We start from the raw sequence: 20,474 nt of genomic DNA, 5'->3' as shown, positions 1-20,474 counted from the left end.
TAAAGATGCTGGAGTTGCTTTGAATGACTGGCCCTTTACAAAGCCAGTACAATGGCAACACATACTGGGCAGGACGCTGGAAAAAGTAAAGCTATGCCAATGTTATAACCCTTCTTCTGAGCAATAAATAAGCTTAGGCATCTTTGCACAGAGCCATATCCAGAGTCTCTCTCTCACCTGCATTGTACTATAACCCATTGGGCCCAAAGACAATTGCTCCCTTGGACAGCAAGGAAGGAAGACTTGACTCAGTGCAGATCCTTGCCTATAAACTAATTAAGAGCTCGATGATCAAGGAAGCCTTTGCTCTGGTGGAGAGATATGACTTATTAGAGTCAGGAAACGCATACAGTATTTTATCAGATCTTTTTACCCATTTCAAAATTTCTCTGGTTTGAATAGATAGACAGGGTCCCTCTCCTAAGGCAGGTGTTACACCGATACAACAGCGTTCAGTCCCCAGTGATAAGAAATCAGTAAAGAAAAAAAAAAAGGAAAATAGAAATTTCTAACAAATTGGAACTGACAGATGGTCTAGCAACTGTGAGACTCTCACCAAGACCTCTTTGCCTTTCACTGACAACAGCTCCTAAAGAATCAGCTGATGTGTTACACCAAGACCAGCTGACATTTCCAGTGGGTTTGGGCTTTCTCCAATGTAACACTTTCACTTGCATTTTTCACAGCTAAAAGCAAACATGAGTCCTTGACAGTATGGGAGTCCGTAACCTCTCCAGCTGCCTCTATTATCCCTCAGGCTTTTCTTACTGCTGGGCTGCCTTTCCCACCTCATTCTGAAGATATTTATTTTTTTATTCAAATGAGATATTTAAACATCTACTGTCTGAGCAAATTTCTAAATGGTGAAGCTCAGAGCTATTTTGTAACCCAAGGAAAACGATGACATGTTTGGAAGTCAGCAATGAATCCACTTGAGTATTAAATATTCTATACCTAGCAAGCTTTACTGTGTGCATAATACATCTATCAGAAAGTGATAAATGCAGATGAGTCAAGCCAAACCAACAGGAACAGCCACTATGTAATCAATGTTTAGAAGCATCTGTGTTTAATTTGACAGGCAGAAATTTAATGCCAGAAAGAAATGAGAGTATTAAAATTGTCTAATTAATTGCTTTTTAAAATACAACTCCCTGTACTTAGCTTATCTCCAACTGTACGTTAAGAAACTGAACTGCCTCAGCATTTGGGAGCAACCTATCATCGCAGAAACAATGTTTACAACAACAATTATAGAATCACAGAATAATTTGGGTTGAAAGGGACCTCAAAGATCATCCAGTTCCAAGCCCCCTGCCATGGGCAGGGACACTTTCCACTGGACCAGGTTGCTCAAAGCCCCATCCACAACTTCTCCGAGCAACCTCTTCCAGTGCCTCACCGCCCTCACAATAAAGAATTTCTTCCTAACATATAATCTAAATCTATCCTCTTACAGCTTAAAACTGTTACCTCTCATCCTATCTCTACGTGTCCTTGTAAAAAGTCCCTCTCTGGCTTTCCTGTAGCCCCTTTCAGTACAGGAAGGTCACTATAAGGTCTCCTTGGATCTGTCTCTTCTCCAGGCTGAACAACCCCAACTCCCTCAGCCTTTCTTCATCAGGGAGGTGCTCCAGCTCTCTGATCACCCTTGTGGTTCTCTGGACCTGCTTCAACAGGTTCACATCTTTCCTGAGCTGAGTGTTTCAGAGCTGAATGCAGGACTCCAGGTGGAGACTCACCAGATCAGAGTAGAGGGACAGAACCACCTCCCTCAAATTGCTGGTCACACTTTGTTTGAACCCTGCAAATACTAGAACAATCCCTTTCCTGCAGGTTGCACTTTAAATATTATTTAAAAGCAATATTTTAGGAACTATTAAGGTGCCGTGGCAGTTTGTTAGCCCTCCATGTGCAGCAACAGCTTCAGACAACATGAGAATTTCAGTGCCATCCAGTCAGAGCCTGAAATTGCAGGCTTTGATAGGAGACAAGTTAAGCCTAGTTGTGACTGGTGTCCCTCCCACAGCAAGGGGCTGTGCAAGGCCCTTGCTTGCCTGTGGTTTGTGAAGTCCATAGCACCCTTTGGGAACTGCTACTCATTTGCCTTCTAGTACCTCAAATGAATGGAGAAAGATAAAGCACCCACAGAGACCAGCTCTTGGGGAAGCCAGACCCTCTCGACTACGGGAACTTCAGGGTCATGGCCTCCTAATGCAGGCATCCAAGTTGGCTGCCTCACACTGGCCATCACAGTTAACATGCTGGTTAATTCTAATTGAGAGTCTTATTAACAAACAGTACTGCCTGAATAACCAAGTGAGCTCAGCCTTTCATCTCAGCTCCTTCCACCAATGAGATGACTGCATCATCACAACCGAAGTGTCAGCAGCTCAGTGCCTGCAGAACTGTTTTCTGTAAACAGATTTCCTTAAGAAATAAAGAAATCAATCCTTGCCATCTGGCCTGCAAATAAGGGCATTCTAGGTGGATTAACATAAGGTCAATACCCAACTGTGACCATTCGGAAAGAATGGCGTTTCAGATCCACAGTAAAGTGGCAGCACAAATAGCTTTCTAGTTTTGTGATTGTATTTAGTGGCTCCTGAGTTGTACTTGGCTGACAGCACTGGCAGCTTGCTAGCTTATTCCATACGAAGCTTTTCCAAAGCATACAAATTAAGGATGTACCCAGTATACTTACTACTAATAATGGATTTATTTTTTTTTTCATTGAAATGAACTCTTGAAATCCAGCTCCCTGCACATACCGTAATGGAACAGCTGATCAGCCCGCCTCTTCTATGCACTTTCAGCAAGTCTTCAAACAGCTTCATCTGCTCAGAGATAATCTCACCATACTTGCCCTGTGCCAAATCAATAGATTCTGCCACTGCTCCAGTGAAATCCACAATTGCATCTGCAGCACTGCCTCCATCTAGGGCTTCATAAGACCCAGCCAGCCTGGAGGTAACGCAGAACATTCTCAGTCACTAAGTGGCTGCAAGAAGTGCTCTAATTTGGTTTGAATACATGTAATACATTTGTGTCTCACCAAGGAAAAAAACAGAACAGAACAAACCAGCAGATTGCAGATAAACCTTTGCTGGGTTTCTAGGAAAAGAATGTAATAATCCTTAAGGCTATTGAAGTGCATTGCACTCACTTATGATTCACAGCCTCTATGCATTTTAAAGGAGAATTTTTCAATACATTTTAGGTTCTGTATTAGCATGAAACCCAGAACCCATGGAAAGTATGATAGCGTGGAAAGACAAAACAAACAGAAGGATAGAGGGGGCAGCACTGAAGACTAAAAGGACAATGAACAAGCCCATACTTTGCATAAGCTTTCTCCAGTAATGCACTCCAGAATTCATTTTTCACATTGGAATGGCAGTAGATCAACTTCCCATCCATCGTTGGCAGCAGATCATCAACGACCACCTCTGTCCATTCTCCAAAGCACCAGAAACGGAAACGGAAAATCCCAGCATATTTCTCTGGGTGTTTAGAGTCCCATTCTTGCTCGTTAAAGCCTGGAATCACCTAAGAAACCATGCAAGGGAAAGTTTACCAAATGCATTATGATTTATCAGAAGGCAGACTGCCCTGGAGCATCCACTGTGCTGGTGTTCAGCTGACCTTAAACAGATGAAGCTATAAAGAAAGAGGGTGAATTTAGTACAAAGTCAAACACAGCCCCAATTCAAAGGATCTTTTAGGAAAGTAAAATTCAAATTGATCTGTAGAGAAAGACAAACAGAACCTATTGCATTGTCTGGCTTTGCTATGTCTCTTCTTCAGTGCTCTACAGGACTGCAGAGTAGTGAGGTCTCATAACATGAAAAAAGAACTTCTAAAGAAAGGGAAGATTTGGATCCACCAAAATTCACCACTCATAAGGGGCACATTAGTCCTAGAGAGAAAACCACTGGCTGATATGCAGGGAAACAACCGAGGCTTATTAGCTTCATTTCATGCACCAAGCACATCGATCACTTACCTGCTGCCAGAGGGTCTTCCTCAGGGCCAAACAAGAGCACGCAGCCACAAACCAGCAGTTTCCCAGGGTGCCTTGGTGTAAGTCATGAGAGCTGATTCCATTCACAAACAGGTAGGGGTCTTCACAGAGGTCCTAACAAAGCAAACCAGAGATTACTGGAGACTCCACTCCAGAAATGATTGCAGCACCCTTCCAGCTATTCCTCTCCACATTCACTCTGCATCTCATTCACATTGAAGTGTGCAGGAAGTCTAACAGCCCACTGGCACTCAGTATATTTGGAAGTGAGGGTATACAGGATTATTTAAGTTTGTACAAGCAGATAGTGTTGCCTTATCTAAACATCAGGATTGGCTTTTTTTTTTTTTTTTTTTTTTTGCTAGAGTTACTAGTTCTATCCTCAGCTGAAGGTGATCTTTGAGGACAGGAATGAATTCAACATTTGGAAGTCTTATTTGGCACAGGGGCAGTTATACTGAAAAGAAGTGAAAGGAGAAGGAGGAAGCATTATAAGGGAAGGCTTTAACAAAAAAAAATGGCCCCTGCTATCCAGCACCAAAGAAGGCAGAGAATACACATCTGCGAAATATGCCTCTCATTCTGTGGTTCTTGTAATTGTCATTTATATGGCTCTCATCAGAACCGCTTGTTCCTCCTATCCCATTGCTTTCCTGGCTTCACCTCTATTTATTTGCAGACTTTCACCAAAGCATAGTTAGCTTTTCCTGTGATGTCTCCCTGTCCCTTACCGTGTCCTTCCCAAGGGGTACAATGATAGCCTGCAGATCAAGGCACCGGCAGGAGCATCTCTAAGTATCAGTGAACACGAGAAAGCCACAGGGATACATTTTGCAACAGTGTGTGTTACCAAGAAATCCTTGATAGATATTCTCCTGAAGGGATATGTATGTGGCCTGACTGGCCCAGAGAGGCACTCCCAGGCAACGCTTTGGAAAACAGGTAATCTGATTGTCCCATGATTCATAGAATAGTAGAATCATTTGGGTTGGAAAAAACCTTTAGTATCATGGAGTCCAACTGTAAACCTAACACTGCCAATTCTGCCACCAAACCATGTCCTCAGGTGCCACATCCACGCATCTATTCAATCCCTCCAGGGACAGGGACTCCATCACTTCCCTGGGCAGCTGTTCCATTGCTTGACAACCCTTTCTGTGAAGAAATATTTCCTAATCCCCAGTTGAAACCTTCCCTGGAACAATCTGAGTCCATTTCCTCTTGTCTCATCACTTTTTCCTTGGGAGAAGAGACCAGGACCTGCCTCACTTACAACCTCCTTTCAGGCAGTTGTAGACAGTGATGAGGCCTCCCCTCAGCCTCCTCTTCTCCAGGCTAAACAACCCCAGGTCCCTCAGCTGCTCCTCATATGACTCATGCTCTAAACCGTTTACCAGCTCTGCTGACCTTCTCTGGACACACTCCAGAGCCTCAAGCTCTTTCTCATACTGAGGGGCCCAAAACTGAGCCCAGGATTCAAGATGCAGCCTCACCAGTGCAGAGTACAGGGGATGATCCCATCCCTGCTCCTGCTGGCCACTCTGTGGCTGGTACAAGCCAGGATGCTGTTGGCCTTCTTGGTCACCTGGGCCACTGCTGGCTCACATTCAGCTGCTGTCGACCAGCACCCCCACGTCCCTCACCACTGGGCAGCTTTTCAGCGACTCATCCCAAGCCTGGAGTGTTGCATGGGGTTGCTGTGACCAAAGTCCTCGACCCAGCACTTGGCCTTGTTGAATGTCCTACAACTGGCCTTGGCTCATTGATCCAGTCTGTCCGCATCCCTCTGCAGAGTCTTCCTTCAACTGACAGGGAACCTACTGGTTTCAACTTAGTGATTACTCATTACACTCTTGTGTGAATCACTGCTTTTCCTGACTGGTTGAGAGGATGGAAGACCAGACAGTGGTAAGAAATTCTGCTCTTTCACAGTAGAATATCCCTACATTCCAACACTCCGGGAAGGAAATGATTTTATATCCAGGCACTGGAAATACAGAATAAAACACTCCCTCTCACTTCAAAATGACAAGAGACTGAATTCACTGCAGTCTTTCCAGTCTATTATCAGCAGCAGAATAAGAAGCTGTGCTCCTTACCTCATGGATTCTCACTGCCCTCTGATAATTATAGATGGCAATCCCAAAATACCAAGGCTGCAACCCAAGCCTGGCTACACACCACAGGCACGTCAAAATCTCTCAGCCTTCCCTTTGATGGGACTGTGACAAATCAGTGCCAGCTGAACTTATTTTCAGAGCAAAGAACCACTTCATTGCTGAGCTGAAAGCCTGTTTTCCTGGGCAGGTTTAGATGGCAGCTCACAGTATGAAATGCATTGAACTGCTGCCGTTTTCTTTAAGAAAATGATATCTTTGGCATGAGAATTTTCTCATCAAATAACAATTGGTAGAAATTTTACACGCCTCTTGGGAAACAAGTAGCTGATCATTAAATGACGCTGCTGTTCTGTCAGTATTCCTTACATGTGTCTTCACTTAGAGACATTTCAAAGCTTCTTAGCAGATTTTAATGAAATGCTGAATAACCAAATGGTGCCTACGAAGAAAACCAACCACGTACACGATACTCATCTCCATCACGGACAGATTAATTCAATCTGCCCAGCAGCTCTGATATGGAATGGTAACGGGAACTTCAGGCTAGCGCTTTGGCTGATGCAGATCAACCCAGTTGCCTGTTGCAGAGGTTGACATCAGTTGACTGCTTGGCCTTCACAGAGGTAGCACACATTCCAAACCCAGCTTGGGCTGACTCAAGTTTCATATCTCATATCCATGCATCTCTGGAAGTAATAATTCCTAGGTTGTTTTCCCTTTCAGAATGTAATTTTATTAGCATAATAAACAGGAGATTAATTCAACCTTTAGGGTTAAAATTGTCCAAACTTTCCTGTCAGTAGAGGAAGCCAAAACTCCCATTGGTCTTGCAAGAAATTAAGCACTACCGTGTATTACAAATATTTTCTCTTATTTGGTTTGATCTGCTAAAAATAACTACCTTACACTGATTTTTTTTTTTTAATTGAAGTGTGTCTCGCATCTCACACAGTCCGCAGAGAAAAAACAGAGAGCAGCATGTGTCAGCTGCCAAACATATGGACGAGGTTAGCCTTTGTTGATTGTTGAGGTCCAAAGCAAACATGGAACAGCAGAACTTAGAAACAGCACCTCCCTGTTTTCACCATAGTCACTAAATTCTTCAGGATCCTGCTTGATAAACCCTTTCTTATTAAAATGCCTAGGAGACCTGGACTTCTGAGAATAAAGAACAGTGCAAGAAAATGACATTAGCTCTGTTTCTCTTGTCGTTAATCACACCCATTACAACTGCTTCTATGATGACTGTCACTGTGTGGCTCCGATAATATGCACAATAACAGTCTGATGGAAGCTATAGATAATTTCAGATGTTTGTTCTCTTCTGGGCTTTTTGCTTTGCACCACTCATGCAGCACAGCAAATCCTAAGGAACATATTTGAGATGGATTTAGCTAGCTAAGCCACAATTCCCCCAACACAGTTAGAAATGTGCTATTTAAATAGCCCTTGTGTGGACCTTTAAGCATTTTCAGTTGCCCCTAACGCATATAAAAACAAAAAAAACCCCAAACCACACACCTAAAAAACATATCACCTTTCCATTAATGGTCCCAGCAGTGATAGTTTAGGATAGTCGAGGACCAAGCCAACTATCATTAGAAGCATTACAAGGAACAGAGACTGTCAGGACTGTTCAAGGCCAGGATGGATGGGGCTTTGGGCAGCCTGATCTAGTGGGAGGTGTCCCTATCCATGGCAGGGCGGTTGGAACCTGGATGATCTTTAAGGTCCCTTCCAACCCAAACTATTCTATGATTCTATGAGATGTGTCCCAGGCATTTCAGGAGACTTGAGGTCTTCTCTCCTTTGCAGCCTAAGCACCTGGGCTCTGAGTTCCACTAGAAACACCTCCTTTGCAAACATCCTAATCCCTTTTCTTAGGATCAGCCTGCATCATCTGTGATATAAAAAGGAGAAATATCTCCACATTTCCAAGAAAAAGTTTAAAGAGGCTACCGAGTCTTATTATATATCATTAACATATAATATAATAGCCACACTATTTCTGACACAAGATAGCTAATAAAAGCAGGTTTTGTATTATTTATGCCCACAGGGAGCATTCCACCATCCAAGATGCAGAGCTCTCCCTTATGCATGTGCGTATTGAAATAAATACCATCTGCAAGAACTATAATTAGGTTGTAGAGAGTCTGAGAGTGAGCTAAGAGGTTACAGGGGCTCATGGTTCTGCTGAAAACCCTGATGCTCTTACTTTCATACCAGGCATTCATTTGGATGACATAAGCCTTTTTGTGTCACCTCCTATGCCTTCTGCACTGTGTAGGCTCAAAATATCTGACATTTAGTGTTCTCAATCACTGATGCTGTGAGAAATAAAGTGGTTCACGGGCCTCTTTCTGATTTTAATTGGTCCATTTCTTTGTAACAAAGCAAGTAAATGAACTGGTTAATGAACAGACTGGGAGAACACAGAGCAGTCTGGTGATGAGAAACTCTGTTAGAGTGGGGTCACAGGAAATAACAGTGGGAGACACCTTGACAGGTTAGTCAGCTGCAACACTTGCCTAGTGTCAAAATCGGCTACCTCCAACCTACTCGTGACTGGGAAGAACAGTGAGTTACCCTTTCTTTCTACAACAGCCCCTTACATAATCTAAAAACCTCTAGCAAGTCTCTCTTCTCTAGTCTTAATAACTGGTTCTTCATGCTTTGTATCACCAGTGAAGTGTGGTCCCTAAATGCAGACACTGGGCTCCAAATGATGCTTTAGCAGTGCTAAGCTGAGCTTGATGCTCCTGTTTACTGAATATGGGAGCTGTACTGAACTAGAAAAAGACAACTTTTCTGTCTTTTTCACTTGAACTTCATATACTTAACTTGTATTCAGACTGTGATGCAGCTTCTGATCCTATTCTGTAGACTTGCTGACTAGTCATTCTTTCACCCTAAGAGATCCATGAAGTCGCTTAGAACCAAAGCCCTGTATTTGGTTGCATTGATGAGGTGATGCTGAAATCGATTCATATTTATTCCATGCTGTTTCCCAAGACATCAAGATAAGTTTGAATTCTCAACCCTGTCAACTGGCTTGCAATCCTACCTCAGTCTGTGTCCTACAGCATTCCCATACAGGCATTTCTAGCCCCTCACTAGGGAGCCACGAAAATACTGAAGAGTACCAGATTAAGGGAGATTGCTGTAGGTCTCCATTGATACAACGCCAGCTTAAGAGTGCTCCAAGTCATTTATTTCATCAGCTAAGCATCTCCACTACAGAAGCTTGAATTCATATTTTGAGAGACATACCAGATATTGCCAAAGTCGTACCAAAGTCAAACTATATCAGATCTACTGCTTGTCTCTTAGCCACAAGACCTGTCCTACCGTACGGTGGAAGAAAGTCAAGCTGGTACATATTAGAGTGTCTGACAATACATTTTTGTAATGCAATTTAACCATCAGACTAACACTCACGTGCTTAGGTCTGATAAATTGCAGTCAGGAATTTCACCCAGACACAAAAATATTTAGACTGCAGTACAAATATGAAAGATGGCAACTTAACTTTTCTTTGCTACAACATATCTTTCTTAGGAAATGTAAACCAAGAGACAACAGATGCTCATTTCACTGGAGCTGTGAAATAGTTATAAGTAAAAAATAAAAAAAAAAAGAAAAGAAGAAGAAAAGGATGGGTTTTATTTGAGACCAGAAGCACTACAGAAAAGTATAGATTACTGATTAAGTACATGCATTAACTTCAGGCTGCTGCGTCTACTTTGAATCTTAGGGTAATTTAGCTAAAGTTCCCTTTAGCCCTGAAGATGCATGACTTAGCATAAGTATTACCAAATCCATGAACTAAAAAATATGCCATATTGATTATAAATAGGGAAAAAGACATTCAAAGGGTTAATTTAATTCGCTCTCTGTCTTCACAGACTGAACCTGCACTGTAACAAATTATGAGAGCTCTCTGATGTCCGAGAAATGGGAAAAATTATTATTTCAATGGATTAGGGTCTGTCAGCTGGCTTAAATAGAAAAACAGGGAAAGGGAAAAAGAAAAAAAAAGGCAATAATGATGTTTGCAGCTAAAATCTTCAGAGGATTCAAGTAGCATTTAGAGTTTACTTTTTCCAGCACCTTCTCAAGAACACAGCCCTAACATAAAAAAAAACCAAAAACCTTTGCTTGCACACAAGACAGGCACTTTCCTTGATTCTATCAGACTAATCTGTTTAAGCCCAGTACACCATTCCCTCAGATTTTTAAAAGCAGTCTGAATGATGTCAGAGCTGAGAATTCTTTCTATTTTCTTCTCTTTTCTCATCCTCGTATCATACTGAAACAACTCCTGCAGAAAATGAGCTCAGTGTAGGGGAGCAAGGGGAAGGATGTGAAAATGCAGCTTTAGCTACAGCTAACTATGAACCAACCTCATCTAAAGGAAGGTAGCAAAGACAGCACTTACTTTGAGGCTGTGTAGCTGAGGAGGTAGAAGAGATTGCCTATCCTATAATAAATCCCAGCTGTGTTGGCATGTTTATAGAAACCCTCTTCGGATCAAGCTGTTTGCCACGGTAAAGGCAGTTAGCCCTGAAAAGCAAAATAACCAAGTAAAGCTGCGCTAGATACTTCAATGAATGCAAAAAACCCTTTGCAATCTTGTTACGCCTGAAAAAAAATCTGCCTATAAAGTGGAAAAAAAAGGAGACTTAAGTTAGTCTTGCCCTGTGGTACAGCTCTCAGAGAAGCCTCGATCAGAAGAAAATTGGGGTCAGACATGACCCTGACTGAAACAGCCCTCACTGAGGTCAGAAAGTGACTTTACCAACAGAGGTGTTATGTCACGTAAATCAACAAAAAGAAGATTTATCCCACAGGTTTCTCTCTGTACACCCTAGGCTCAGGAAATGCAATTCCTCTGCAAACTTCACACTCATTGTCCAGTGACACCAGTTCCTGAGAGCAAGATGAGGCACAAATGCTGCCTAGAAAAGGAACCGAACTGTCCATACGCATCAGCAAAACTAAGACAGTTTGCTCCAGCCTTGTGTAAAAGAGAGATCAGCTACATGGGGATTGAGAAATGCTTCTTCCCTCCTCCTCCCTCTCCAATAAATCTTGTTACAAACCCAAATGCATCATAGACATTTTTATAGTTCTTTTCTTTTTTCTCCATTTTCAGTGTGGGGCTAGCGGTGACTAATCCCCAGTGAAGGACACTGGTTTCAGCCTTGCCCTGCCTACGGGACACATGCGTTTGGGGAGGACCTGAATGAATGTTATGGAAGAAAACAAACCAAACACTGGGCAACGTGGTGTGTATCTTGGCAGCCTCTAACTTTCACCTGACCCCTGGAGCCCTAGACCTGCTCTTATCCAGAATGCTGACAGTTTCTGGAAAGGGTACAAATAATGTGCCGTAGGGTTGACCTCTGCCTGAACCTCAGTAAAAAAGCATTTACTGAAGCTCTTAATCCCTTCTGCCACTTCATCACAGAAATCACTCAAGACTACAATGAGGGAAGGACTTTTTTTTTCCTCCCAGGACCTTCTTAGAAGCATATCATACCACCTCTTGTGGCATTATCTTACTTTGTAAGGCTTTAGGCCAATGTTCTACACAACTGCAGCACATTCATAATACTTTGTTTTTAGAGAAAACCTGCCTTATTCGAAGATAACATTTTTCTTCTCAAGGAATTTGCCAGACAACAGCCTTTGTCTCCCGCCTCCTTCTCCTAGAACCTATTACTTTCTCTAAATTCAGTACTACAATTTGTATTACTTTTCCTCATCATCAGGAATTAGAGATGTGATTCTTAGGACTTGATTCACCTCAGGAAACAGCCATATTCTCTCAGCTAGGAGACTGAACTCCCCTCTAACCAGAACACAAGTTCTTTCAAGGACAATTTACAATCACTCCTCTGCCACCTCTTCTCCTAGTATGACAACAATGGAGGGAGGCCTTTCTCCACTGATGATACAAATAAAAGTAGTAGTTCAGAATGGGCCCATATGTTGCTACACAAAATGTTATTCTTTGTGTCTTTTATGATGATCTCATCAAATAAACCCAGTAACATACATCACAAAAGCAGGCCCTGCTAGTTATAGGAAGTGCATCCCAAGCAGCACAGGATAACACCTCAAACATAACTATTTCAGAAGTTATTTTATCTGAGATTTTAAAAAAGTATTAACTTGTGAAGTTAAAATCTCCCAAAGACTATTGTTTTAGTGAACACAGGTGCCAAGCAGCCTGGGACCACTTTTGGTTGGTTAATGTTGCTACATTTTTCAGAATATCTTGTTTCCTCCACATCTCACTCATCATCAATTCCAGCCTCTATGGAACTTCATTCTCTGCTATTCCAAAGCTACTACAAGTGTGACAATTTCAGATGAGCAATTTAACCAGAGTATCATTTTAATTGACTAAAATATTATTTATTTAAATTTCTTGAAATAAGTAGTGGTTTTACATCAGAAAAGACACCATTTTCGGGCTACTAACCACAAATTTTCTTGCAAAATGCTTTTACAAGAATTTACTGTGATTTTGAGATGATCACATTCCATAAAAAACAGGTAGATACAGTAGATATGTTGCTTGAGACTGGACGACATCCCACACTTACTACTGTGAACGCAGACATCAGAAGAGCTTTTTTTGGATGAACCCACCAGCAAGAATAAGGACGTTACTAATCTGTTCCTTAGTATTTAATGAAACCAACCAAAAATGAGTCGAAGCTAACTGTTAGAGATCATAACGTCTATGACAGCAAGATGATACACAGCACACAGGCCCCAGACAAGTTGAACTCAGACCAATTGGCCTTTTTTTTTCCCTCCAGTAGAAAGGCAAGAAATAAAGAGCACTTTCCAAAGGAACTGAATATACAGTTCTTTTGAGAAACAGGTGGCATAAGCCAGCCTAACTCTATTTCTGAATAAAAGCAACCTCCCAAAGCAGCGGAAATGCCTCTGCACTAGATGCAAATAACAGAGGGGTGGCCAGGTTTGAGGACAGTCAGTTTAGAGCAATGCCCCAACATCATTTCCAGGCACACTAATGTGGCTGAGGTCAGACACAGGCTACAAGTCCACTCACAGTTCATCAGACTGAAAGGCCACCCACCGTTTCACTGCTTCCTAATCAAGTTCTTGAACTAGTTTCTTAAGATGTGAAATAAAAACAATCAAAAGGAGGTCGAAAAATGTCACACAATTTTTCACACTGAATTTTTCAGTACTGGACCAGGGTGGAACAAACAACTCCCAGTTCCATACGCCTGACTCTTCAGCCCTGACAGGGGAGACATCTATTTTCTTTCCCTGATAATAAGCATCATTTTGGCTCTGTGGCCATGACCTTCCTCAGCTTGTCCTGTCTGACCTTATGCTGTGTCTCAAGGGGCTGGTAACTGATGCAAACTGAATTCTTCATCACTGCCTTTTATAAGTATGGGAATATGCTGTTTACAAGAGAGTATTAAGCAGATTTCAAAATCACTCTTTTTTTTCACAATTGTGGATGGTTTTTTGTTATTACATTGGACATTGTGTGGAAAAAACAAGGTTATGTCATCTAAGAAACATTGTCTGGAATGAAAATTCAGATTAAGTTGAAGGTGATTTGTTTTACTTGAAAGGAGATCTGTCTTCCTTGTCCTGTGGCAGTACACAGAATTTGAAGGTTAAAAAACATAATTCTAAGCCACAGTATTAGAGAGCTTAAACCTCTTTAGCAAAAGTTCCTCCTTTCCCCGTTCCTTTTCAAGCAGGGTTTGGTTTCAGCCTAGATGCCAGTATTTCCTAATTGTGGCACTTACCCCAGACACTTTTTTGAAGATAAAAATCCTTTCTCCTCTTCTCCCAGCCTCCTCCACTTATTTGTTTAAAGCAAAAACATTTTAACGCCTGGGATGACAATGCATGGAGTAGCCACTGTAACCTCCCAAATACACTTTCACAATTGTGATATATGACATACTATTCGGTACTAGATGTGTGCTTCATTACGTAAAAAGAGGAACTGTAAACTAGTATATGAAATCCTGATCCTAAGACATAGGCTTCTTAAACTACTAGATTACTTGAAATAATTCATATTATGGATTTTGGGTTTCGGCTTTTTGTTCTTGTTTTGTTTTGTTTTTTAATAGAAAATTTGTACTAGCCAGCACAACCCAACTTTTCTGAGTCAATGGAGTCTCTCACTTGCAACAGGACATCTTAAATTCTAGCCTGGACATCCTATCTGTCTAAGATCACATAAACCAGAAAGTTTTTGTCTTTTAGGAGTACAGAGATATGCCCAATACCTTGTAGAGAGCCATAGTGCTCTCAGGCCATCAGAACATTATCAGAACACTCATCTACAAGCTCTAGAAAAAAAAAGCCTTCCCATCAGGCTACTCCTTGAGCTCTCTGGTATTGCTCACTCCTTCCATTCATTGCTCAGACTGGGCATGAGCTGCAACCAGGAGAGTGACACCAGCGACTAGTGCTGTCTATGTGCTGGCAAATGCCAGGGCAGCAAAGTGTCATGAAGTGAGGATAAACACCAGCACCCGCCAGAGTGCTCAGAAAGGTCACCAATGCTGCCAACTGCTGCCAAAGGTTGTAAATATATTAAATGTTGCTAAGGAGCAAAGCAAACAGACCAGTGGAGAGAAAGAACCCAAAACATGTGACGCCTGTTTGATGGTCTGAACAATCAACCACCCTCCCATTTTAAGGAATCTCACTTCTTGCCTAAGAGCTCAAATTCTGAGCTATAAAAAATATTCCATCAAAAATGACACAGCAGTGTTTGTTTTCCTTCTGAATGCTAAAGGCTCTTTTATGACTCAGCCAAATCAGCAGATCATCTCTCATACGTTCACAGAAACTACCAGAAAGAATTTGATTATGGATATCTTGAAGATAAACAGCAGCTTCTATGTCTAAAACGTCTTCTAAAATCTTATTCTGGAAAGATGTTCATTTAGCAATAAAGTTATCAGCACATGAGATAAGTTTCTTCAGTTCTGAGTGATGAAATGGAAAACCCACAACAGTGATTTCTTCTGTTTCAACCCAGAACAAAGCCTAGATTCCGTCAGCCTTTTGCTCCTTGGGAGGGGTCAGTCTGCCGGGGCATAGTCAAAATGTTCTCTTGGTCATGATTTTAACCCAGATGAAGCACAATCAGGTTCATCTCTGCATTTAAATTGTTTGATGCTTAAGAGACCTCTTGCCTGGAAAAACATAATGAGAAACTTTTCTTCTTACTTATATCATGCTGTTTCTCCACGTAGCACTTCCACTCCATTTATCAAGCTTAATTTTGGTTTTCCCAAAGTGATATAGATACACTGATTTGAATTTACTACTTCATTTCAGACAAATTCATTTGTTTAACACATTATATCTCCCTGAAGCCAGCCTAACGCACAGATGTTCTTCAACTATCAGAAACCAGAGAAAGCCAAACTAGCAAATGGAAGACCCAGAATCATTCTAGCACAAAATTCACTGCTAATAGATCTGCATCTTCATCAGTTCAAATAAAGCTAGTACAAAGATCAGGGCACATATCAGAATGGATGATAGTTCATTAAGAATCACATTGGATTCCTTACCTTCAAGAGGATCACATATATTTATATATTAAAAAACAAACACACAAAAATAAAGCAAAAAAATAAAACCCAAAAATCAAGCTCTGTAGAACTATCTATTTAGAAAATCACCAATCTGAACAAAGGTCAGTGATGGTCAACACTGCCATTACTGAGAAATTACCCTCCTGATTCACCACTTTACAAATCCTGGCAGTACCAATAAGGTCTCACACGTGTTGCGCAATGACCGCTTCCAGCAACAGAGAAGCGTCATTCCCAGTGGCCAGCCTCACAGCACTTTTCCAGAGAGCACAAGCTGTTTGATTTGCAGTTAAATTCTGTGCAAAACAGGAGGGATCCAGAACATTTGTCCCTTTAAAGATGGAGATGAACATTTTGGAATAGCTGTGAGAACTTCAAGCCTCCCGTCATCTCAAAAGACGGACACCTCTCAAGGTCTTCTATTATGAAAAAGTCTTTCTGTCTCCAGGAAGAGAAGTTTGAGAGGTATCAATAACCTAAACATGAACTTGATTAGACATCAAATTCCAGCTAGTCTTAGAACACAGTGCTCCACCTCTAAGTGCTGGAGAAGCACTCTAGTTTCAGCACTGCTCATCTCCTGCCAGGTTTAATTTCTTTGTGATGCACTAGGAAAACCATCTCAGCCAGCTGAAACCCTAAACCCCATCAGGGACACTGAAATCATTCTGGCTCTCCAGTAACCTCTCTGCCTGTGCTCTTCACACAGACACTTCCAAGAGAAAACCATGAGTCACCCTTTAACCCCACCCTCATACTATCAATTGCATCAATTATTTTATTCAATCAGCATCTAACAGCAAAATTAGTGGAAAACCTAAGGAAATGTACCTTTACTCTCACAAGGCAAAGAAAAGAGATCATTTCTAATAATGCTGACATTTGCCAATGTTACTATTTTCCTTGTCCTACAATTTAAGTACTGGCAGTCCAGCCATTATGTTACCTAGAAGGAATTTTTAGGTTTTTTTTTTTGCAGATTTCTGAAGGTCTGCAGAAGTAACTCAGCACAGTGCCCCTGTTTCTTCCAAGCACTCCACCCCTCTTAATGTCTACAGTCTTCACTCTCTTCAAACATAGAGATGCAGAACAGATTCTCAGCTGTAAATCATCACCACTTTAGCTAAGCCAAGGACGTGATGTTGCATTATACAAGCAGAGGCATAGAGCCCCTCAACCCACCTCTATCCACAAGCTGATGCTGCTTCAATTTTGTTCAGAAGTGATTTGCAGTGCTTTTAAGAGCAAGAGAAAGCCCATTAAGACAAGGGATGAGAAATGTCATGGCTTGATTAGACTTGCAATACCTGGATTAAATTTGAATTATTCCTCTGATAGTCCAGACAGCTGTTTCACCAGCCCATACACGAAAGGAGCTTTTAGACAATGATAATGTGTGGAGAGTGGAGGTGGTGAGTGAAAGAGGAGAGGCCAGAGGATAAGGAACTGCATTTGCATCTCCATTTAGGGAGAAAAATTTTATCTCCAAGGCTTAAAATGCCTCTTATCTGAAGGGAGGAGAAAATGGACAACAGTGATTATACACAAAAACTACAGCAAGGTGAGCTCTAAACACACAAAGTCTTTGCAAGTAGTGACCAAGAGAGAGCAAAGCTCTGATTTCACATTCATCATAAGTCCCACAAATCTTTGTACCTGTGGTGAACCTGAAGCAGCAATAAATCTTGAAGCACGCAGACCAAAAGCTCAGCCCACAGCTGGATCAATGATCAGTGAGGTTTAATCTTTTGCTTACCATGAGAGGACTGAAAGTTTGGTACACTCTTAGGAAAAACCACCCTATTCTGATTATTTATTCACTGTACCAGACTAGAAAGTGCTGTCTCCAGGCAAAAATTCAGACCTCATTGTGCTTTATACAGCACAGACACTCTTTATTAGACAGGTGCAGTCCTGAAGGCATTTTTAGTTAATGAGGTCAGTTCTGCTCTTTCCCAAGGCCAGTTTTCCACCCAAAATGCTGCTGCCAACAAAACAAGCATCTGCATAAAGCTGTACGTTTCATTATTTCTGGTGAAATAGATATGGGAGTTCGAGAGAGAATTTTTGAGGATTGTGAGCCTCTGAAGAGAGTAAATGTATTCAGCATTTGAGGAGTGAAGAGAAGCATTAGCGCTTGTCTTTCTAACTCAAACAGCACGTATAGATCTATGTATATATATGTATTGCATGAATATATGCATGTGGATGACTGCACGCACAAGACCAATTGGCCTCAATATGAGAAAACTGAGATGGAAGAGGACATCCACGTGGACATCCATTATCCAACCCAACAAAGCAGTCCCAGACCCCATACTAAATGCAAGCTCACTAGACTGCAACAAAATCCTCCGTGGCCCAGCCCTCCTCTCCCTAACCACAGAACGGATGAGGTTGGAAGGGACCTACGCTACAACATAATTCAGTGAGTTGAGCTTGAAACTCAAAGATGCAAAGACAAAATTCTACTTCATGCATAAAACCTGGAAGACAACACATCTCTTAACAAAAGACTTGGAGATGCACATTCAAAATGTTTAAGCCTTTATAATAAAGTTAGAAACAATGCCACATGCAGGCAAGACAGCAGTTCTAAAGTGTCCTTTCAGCTGTGAAGGATTTTTAAAAGCTTCTTTTTAGCCAGGAAAACATTAATCTTTATTTTATTTTTAAGTAGAGTTAATCTTGAAGGAAACATACATTTAATTCAGAAGGGAAACAGCATGACATTCCGACAAATTATTTTGCAAATCTAAGATATAATGGCATACAAAACTTCAAATTCCAGGACTTCACTTATCCCAAATACACTTTAAAATATGGAAATAGCATAAGGCTCTTACCATAAAAAGCATTTTTCAGATGTGGATGCCTTCCCCTCTCGGGGAAGAGCGCTGACAGAACAGTACCTTAATTTCCTTTGCAACTGGCATGTTTGGGCTATAATTTCTCCTTCCAAGAAGCGAGACGTCTAATTCTTTAGGAAGACTAAATCAACGAACTGACAAATACTGTAAGCAGACTTATACTAAATGAGGATGTGATTTTACCGTGTCGTTCTTACCATCATCACAATTGCCTCAGGACAAATAGAAGCCAACTCTCCAAGAAACCAATTTTCATCTAATGACGATTGAACCAACTAAATAAAACCTGACATTTTAAACTTTAGAGAAACATTCAGAGCCTTGGAATTGTACTGCTTATGTTCTAGAAGTGTCTCTGAGGTCATTTAGTAATTTTTTTCTTTAGAGGAAACAGCCACGACAAAATAAGTAAGCCTCTATCCAATCTGAAAGAGGGAAATACAAACTGGAAACACTGCCAAGAGAGAAGATAACAAAATACTGGCATCTGGAGAGCTGTCTGCATGGCAGGCATGCGTGTCATTTACAAATGTTTGCTCATAATTATATCCCTGGAAGACTTGGGTGAATAATACTGTTGATAAAGATGCCACTTCCAAAACACTGCCTCTCCACATATTTAAATAAATTTTAATAAACACACTCACTGAAGGGTGAGTATATCTGAGGATATCACCACAAAAAAATGGAAAACCCACGCCTCACATTGCCCTGGTACCTGCAATACAAGGGGGAGGAAGGATGCAGCTGATATTAGGACATCCACTGAACTCCCAGATCTTTTGGCAAGCTTTGCGGAGGAGGGAGGGCAGGAATGCTGGCGAGGTGCCACTGTGTTTTATGCTTCCTGTCATGATCCAGCCAACACAGAAAGGCACAACTAATAACAATGTATTTTCTGAAGTGACACCAGAAATGAGATTGAGCCATCAAGTTCGCGTCATACAGGGTCCACTCAGTCACCGGACTGTCACGGAGAGGTTACACATGGGGGGATTTGTTGACAGCTGAAGGTTTTATTGTTCCTTGCACATTTCTTGTGGGGAAGCTCCATCTTAAGTTTTTCCAGGCAAAATAAAAAAGCAATGATGGAATTAATGAAATAAGGGTGAGAGACAGCTCTATTCCAGGAACATTTTGGCAATTACAGAAGAAACATGTCCCAGCTTCCCCAGATAAAAACATTAAGGACAATATTCTGGGAGGAATGGTTTGTTTGGTCAGAAACAAAGATGGAAATATACCAAACAATGTTTCAGCAATACCTCCAATACTCAGCCCACTGGGAGACAGCAAAAAACCCAAGGCTTTGAAAAAGGGCCAGGGCTTCACCCCAGAAAACATGTTATTAATATTGAGGTGCACCACCTTCTGTTACTGGTGGGAATGAGAGTGAATTAAACTAAGTTCATAAATTCCTGTTGTTTAGAAAAGGATGCTTCCTAAAATAACATCCTTAGAAGAATAAAACAATATCTGTTTCAGTCACAGCAATGCTTTTTTAATTAAATTCCCATCTCAAAAAGTGACAACTCCCCTTCCCAATTTCTGGAGCACTAAGTTCTCCCACATTGTCACTCTTCAAATTCCTTAAGACCCAGAAGCACGATCAAGGTCACTTCAGGGCTTCACCAGTCTGCTGCAGAAAGGTGAGGAGAAACAAAACCTAGAACAAAGAGTTCCCATTTCTGATGAACCGTCTCAAACACGGAAACAGAGCCGATATTGATGAAATACTTCAGGTTTCTTCTTTAAAGCATAACAGAGCTACACCACACTGAACTCCCCAGTACACCTCAGCCTTTATTTGAACAACAGATTCCAGTCT

At 41.4% G+C, this 20,474-nt stretch overlaps 1 protein-coding gene across 4 annotated transcripts in view; it reads right to left on the bottom strand.

The window, feature by feature from the left end:
• The window catches only part of CAPN6 (calpain 6), a 61,668-nt gene that overhangs the window by 19,500 nt on the left and 21,694 nt on the right, over nucleotides 1–20,474 (bottom strand). For 3 of the 4 annotated variants that reach the window (XM_069867839.1, XM_069867838.1, XM_069867841.1), the window contains 3 exons: nucleotides 4,007–4,138; nucleotides 3,341–3,549; nucleotides 2,772–2,964 (listed from right to left, as the gene is read on the bottom strand). In XM_069867839.1, the coding sequence (XP_069723940.1) occupies nucleotides 2,772–2,964; nucleotides 3,341–3,549; nucleotides 4,007–4,138 (534 nt within the window). Of the gene's footprint in view, nucleotides 1–2,771; nucleotides 2,965–3,340; nucleotides 3,550–4,006; nucleotides 4,139–4,222; nucleotides 4,357–20,474 lie in introns of those variants that run through there. The other variant, XM_069867842.1, reaches the window with a different exon arrangement.

Source organism: Phaenicophaeus curvirostris, chromosome 13, assembly GCF_032191515.1.
Source record: "Phaenicophaeus curvirostris isolate KB17595 chromosome 13, BPBGC_Pcur_1.0, whole genome shotgun sequence".
Lineage (NCBI taxonomy): Eukaryota > Metazoa > Chordata > Aves > Cuculiformes > Cuculidae > Phaenicophaeus > Phaenicophaeus curvirostris.
Note: the sequence above shows the minus strand (reverse complement) of the source record. Positions and strands in the feature narration are given on the sequence as shown.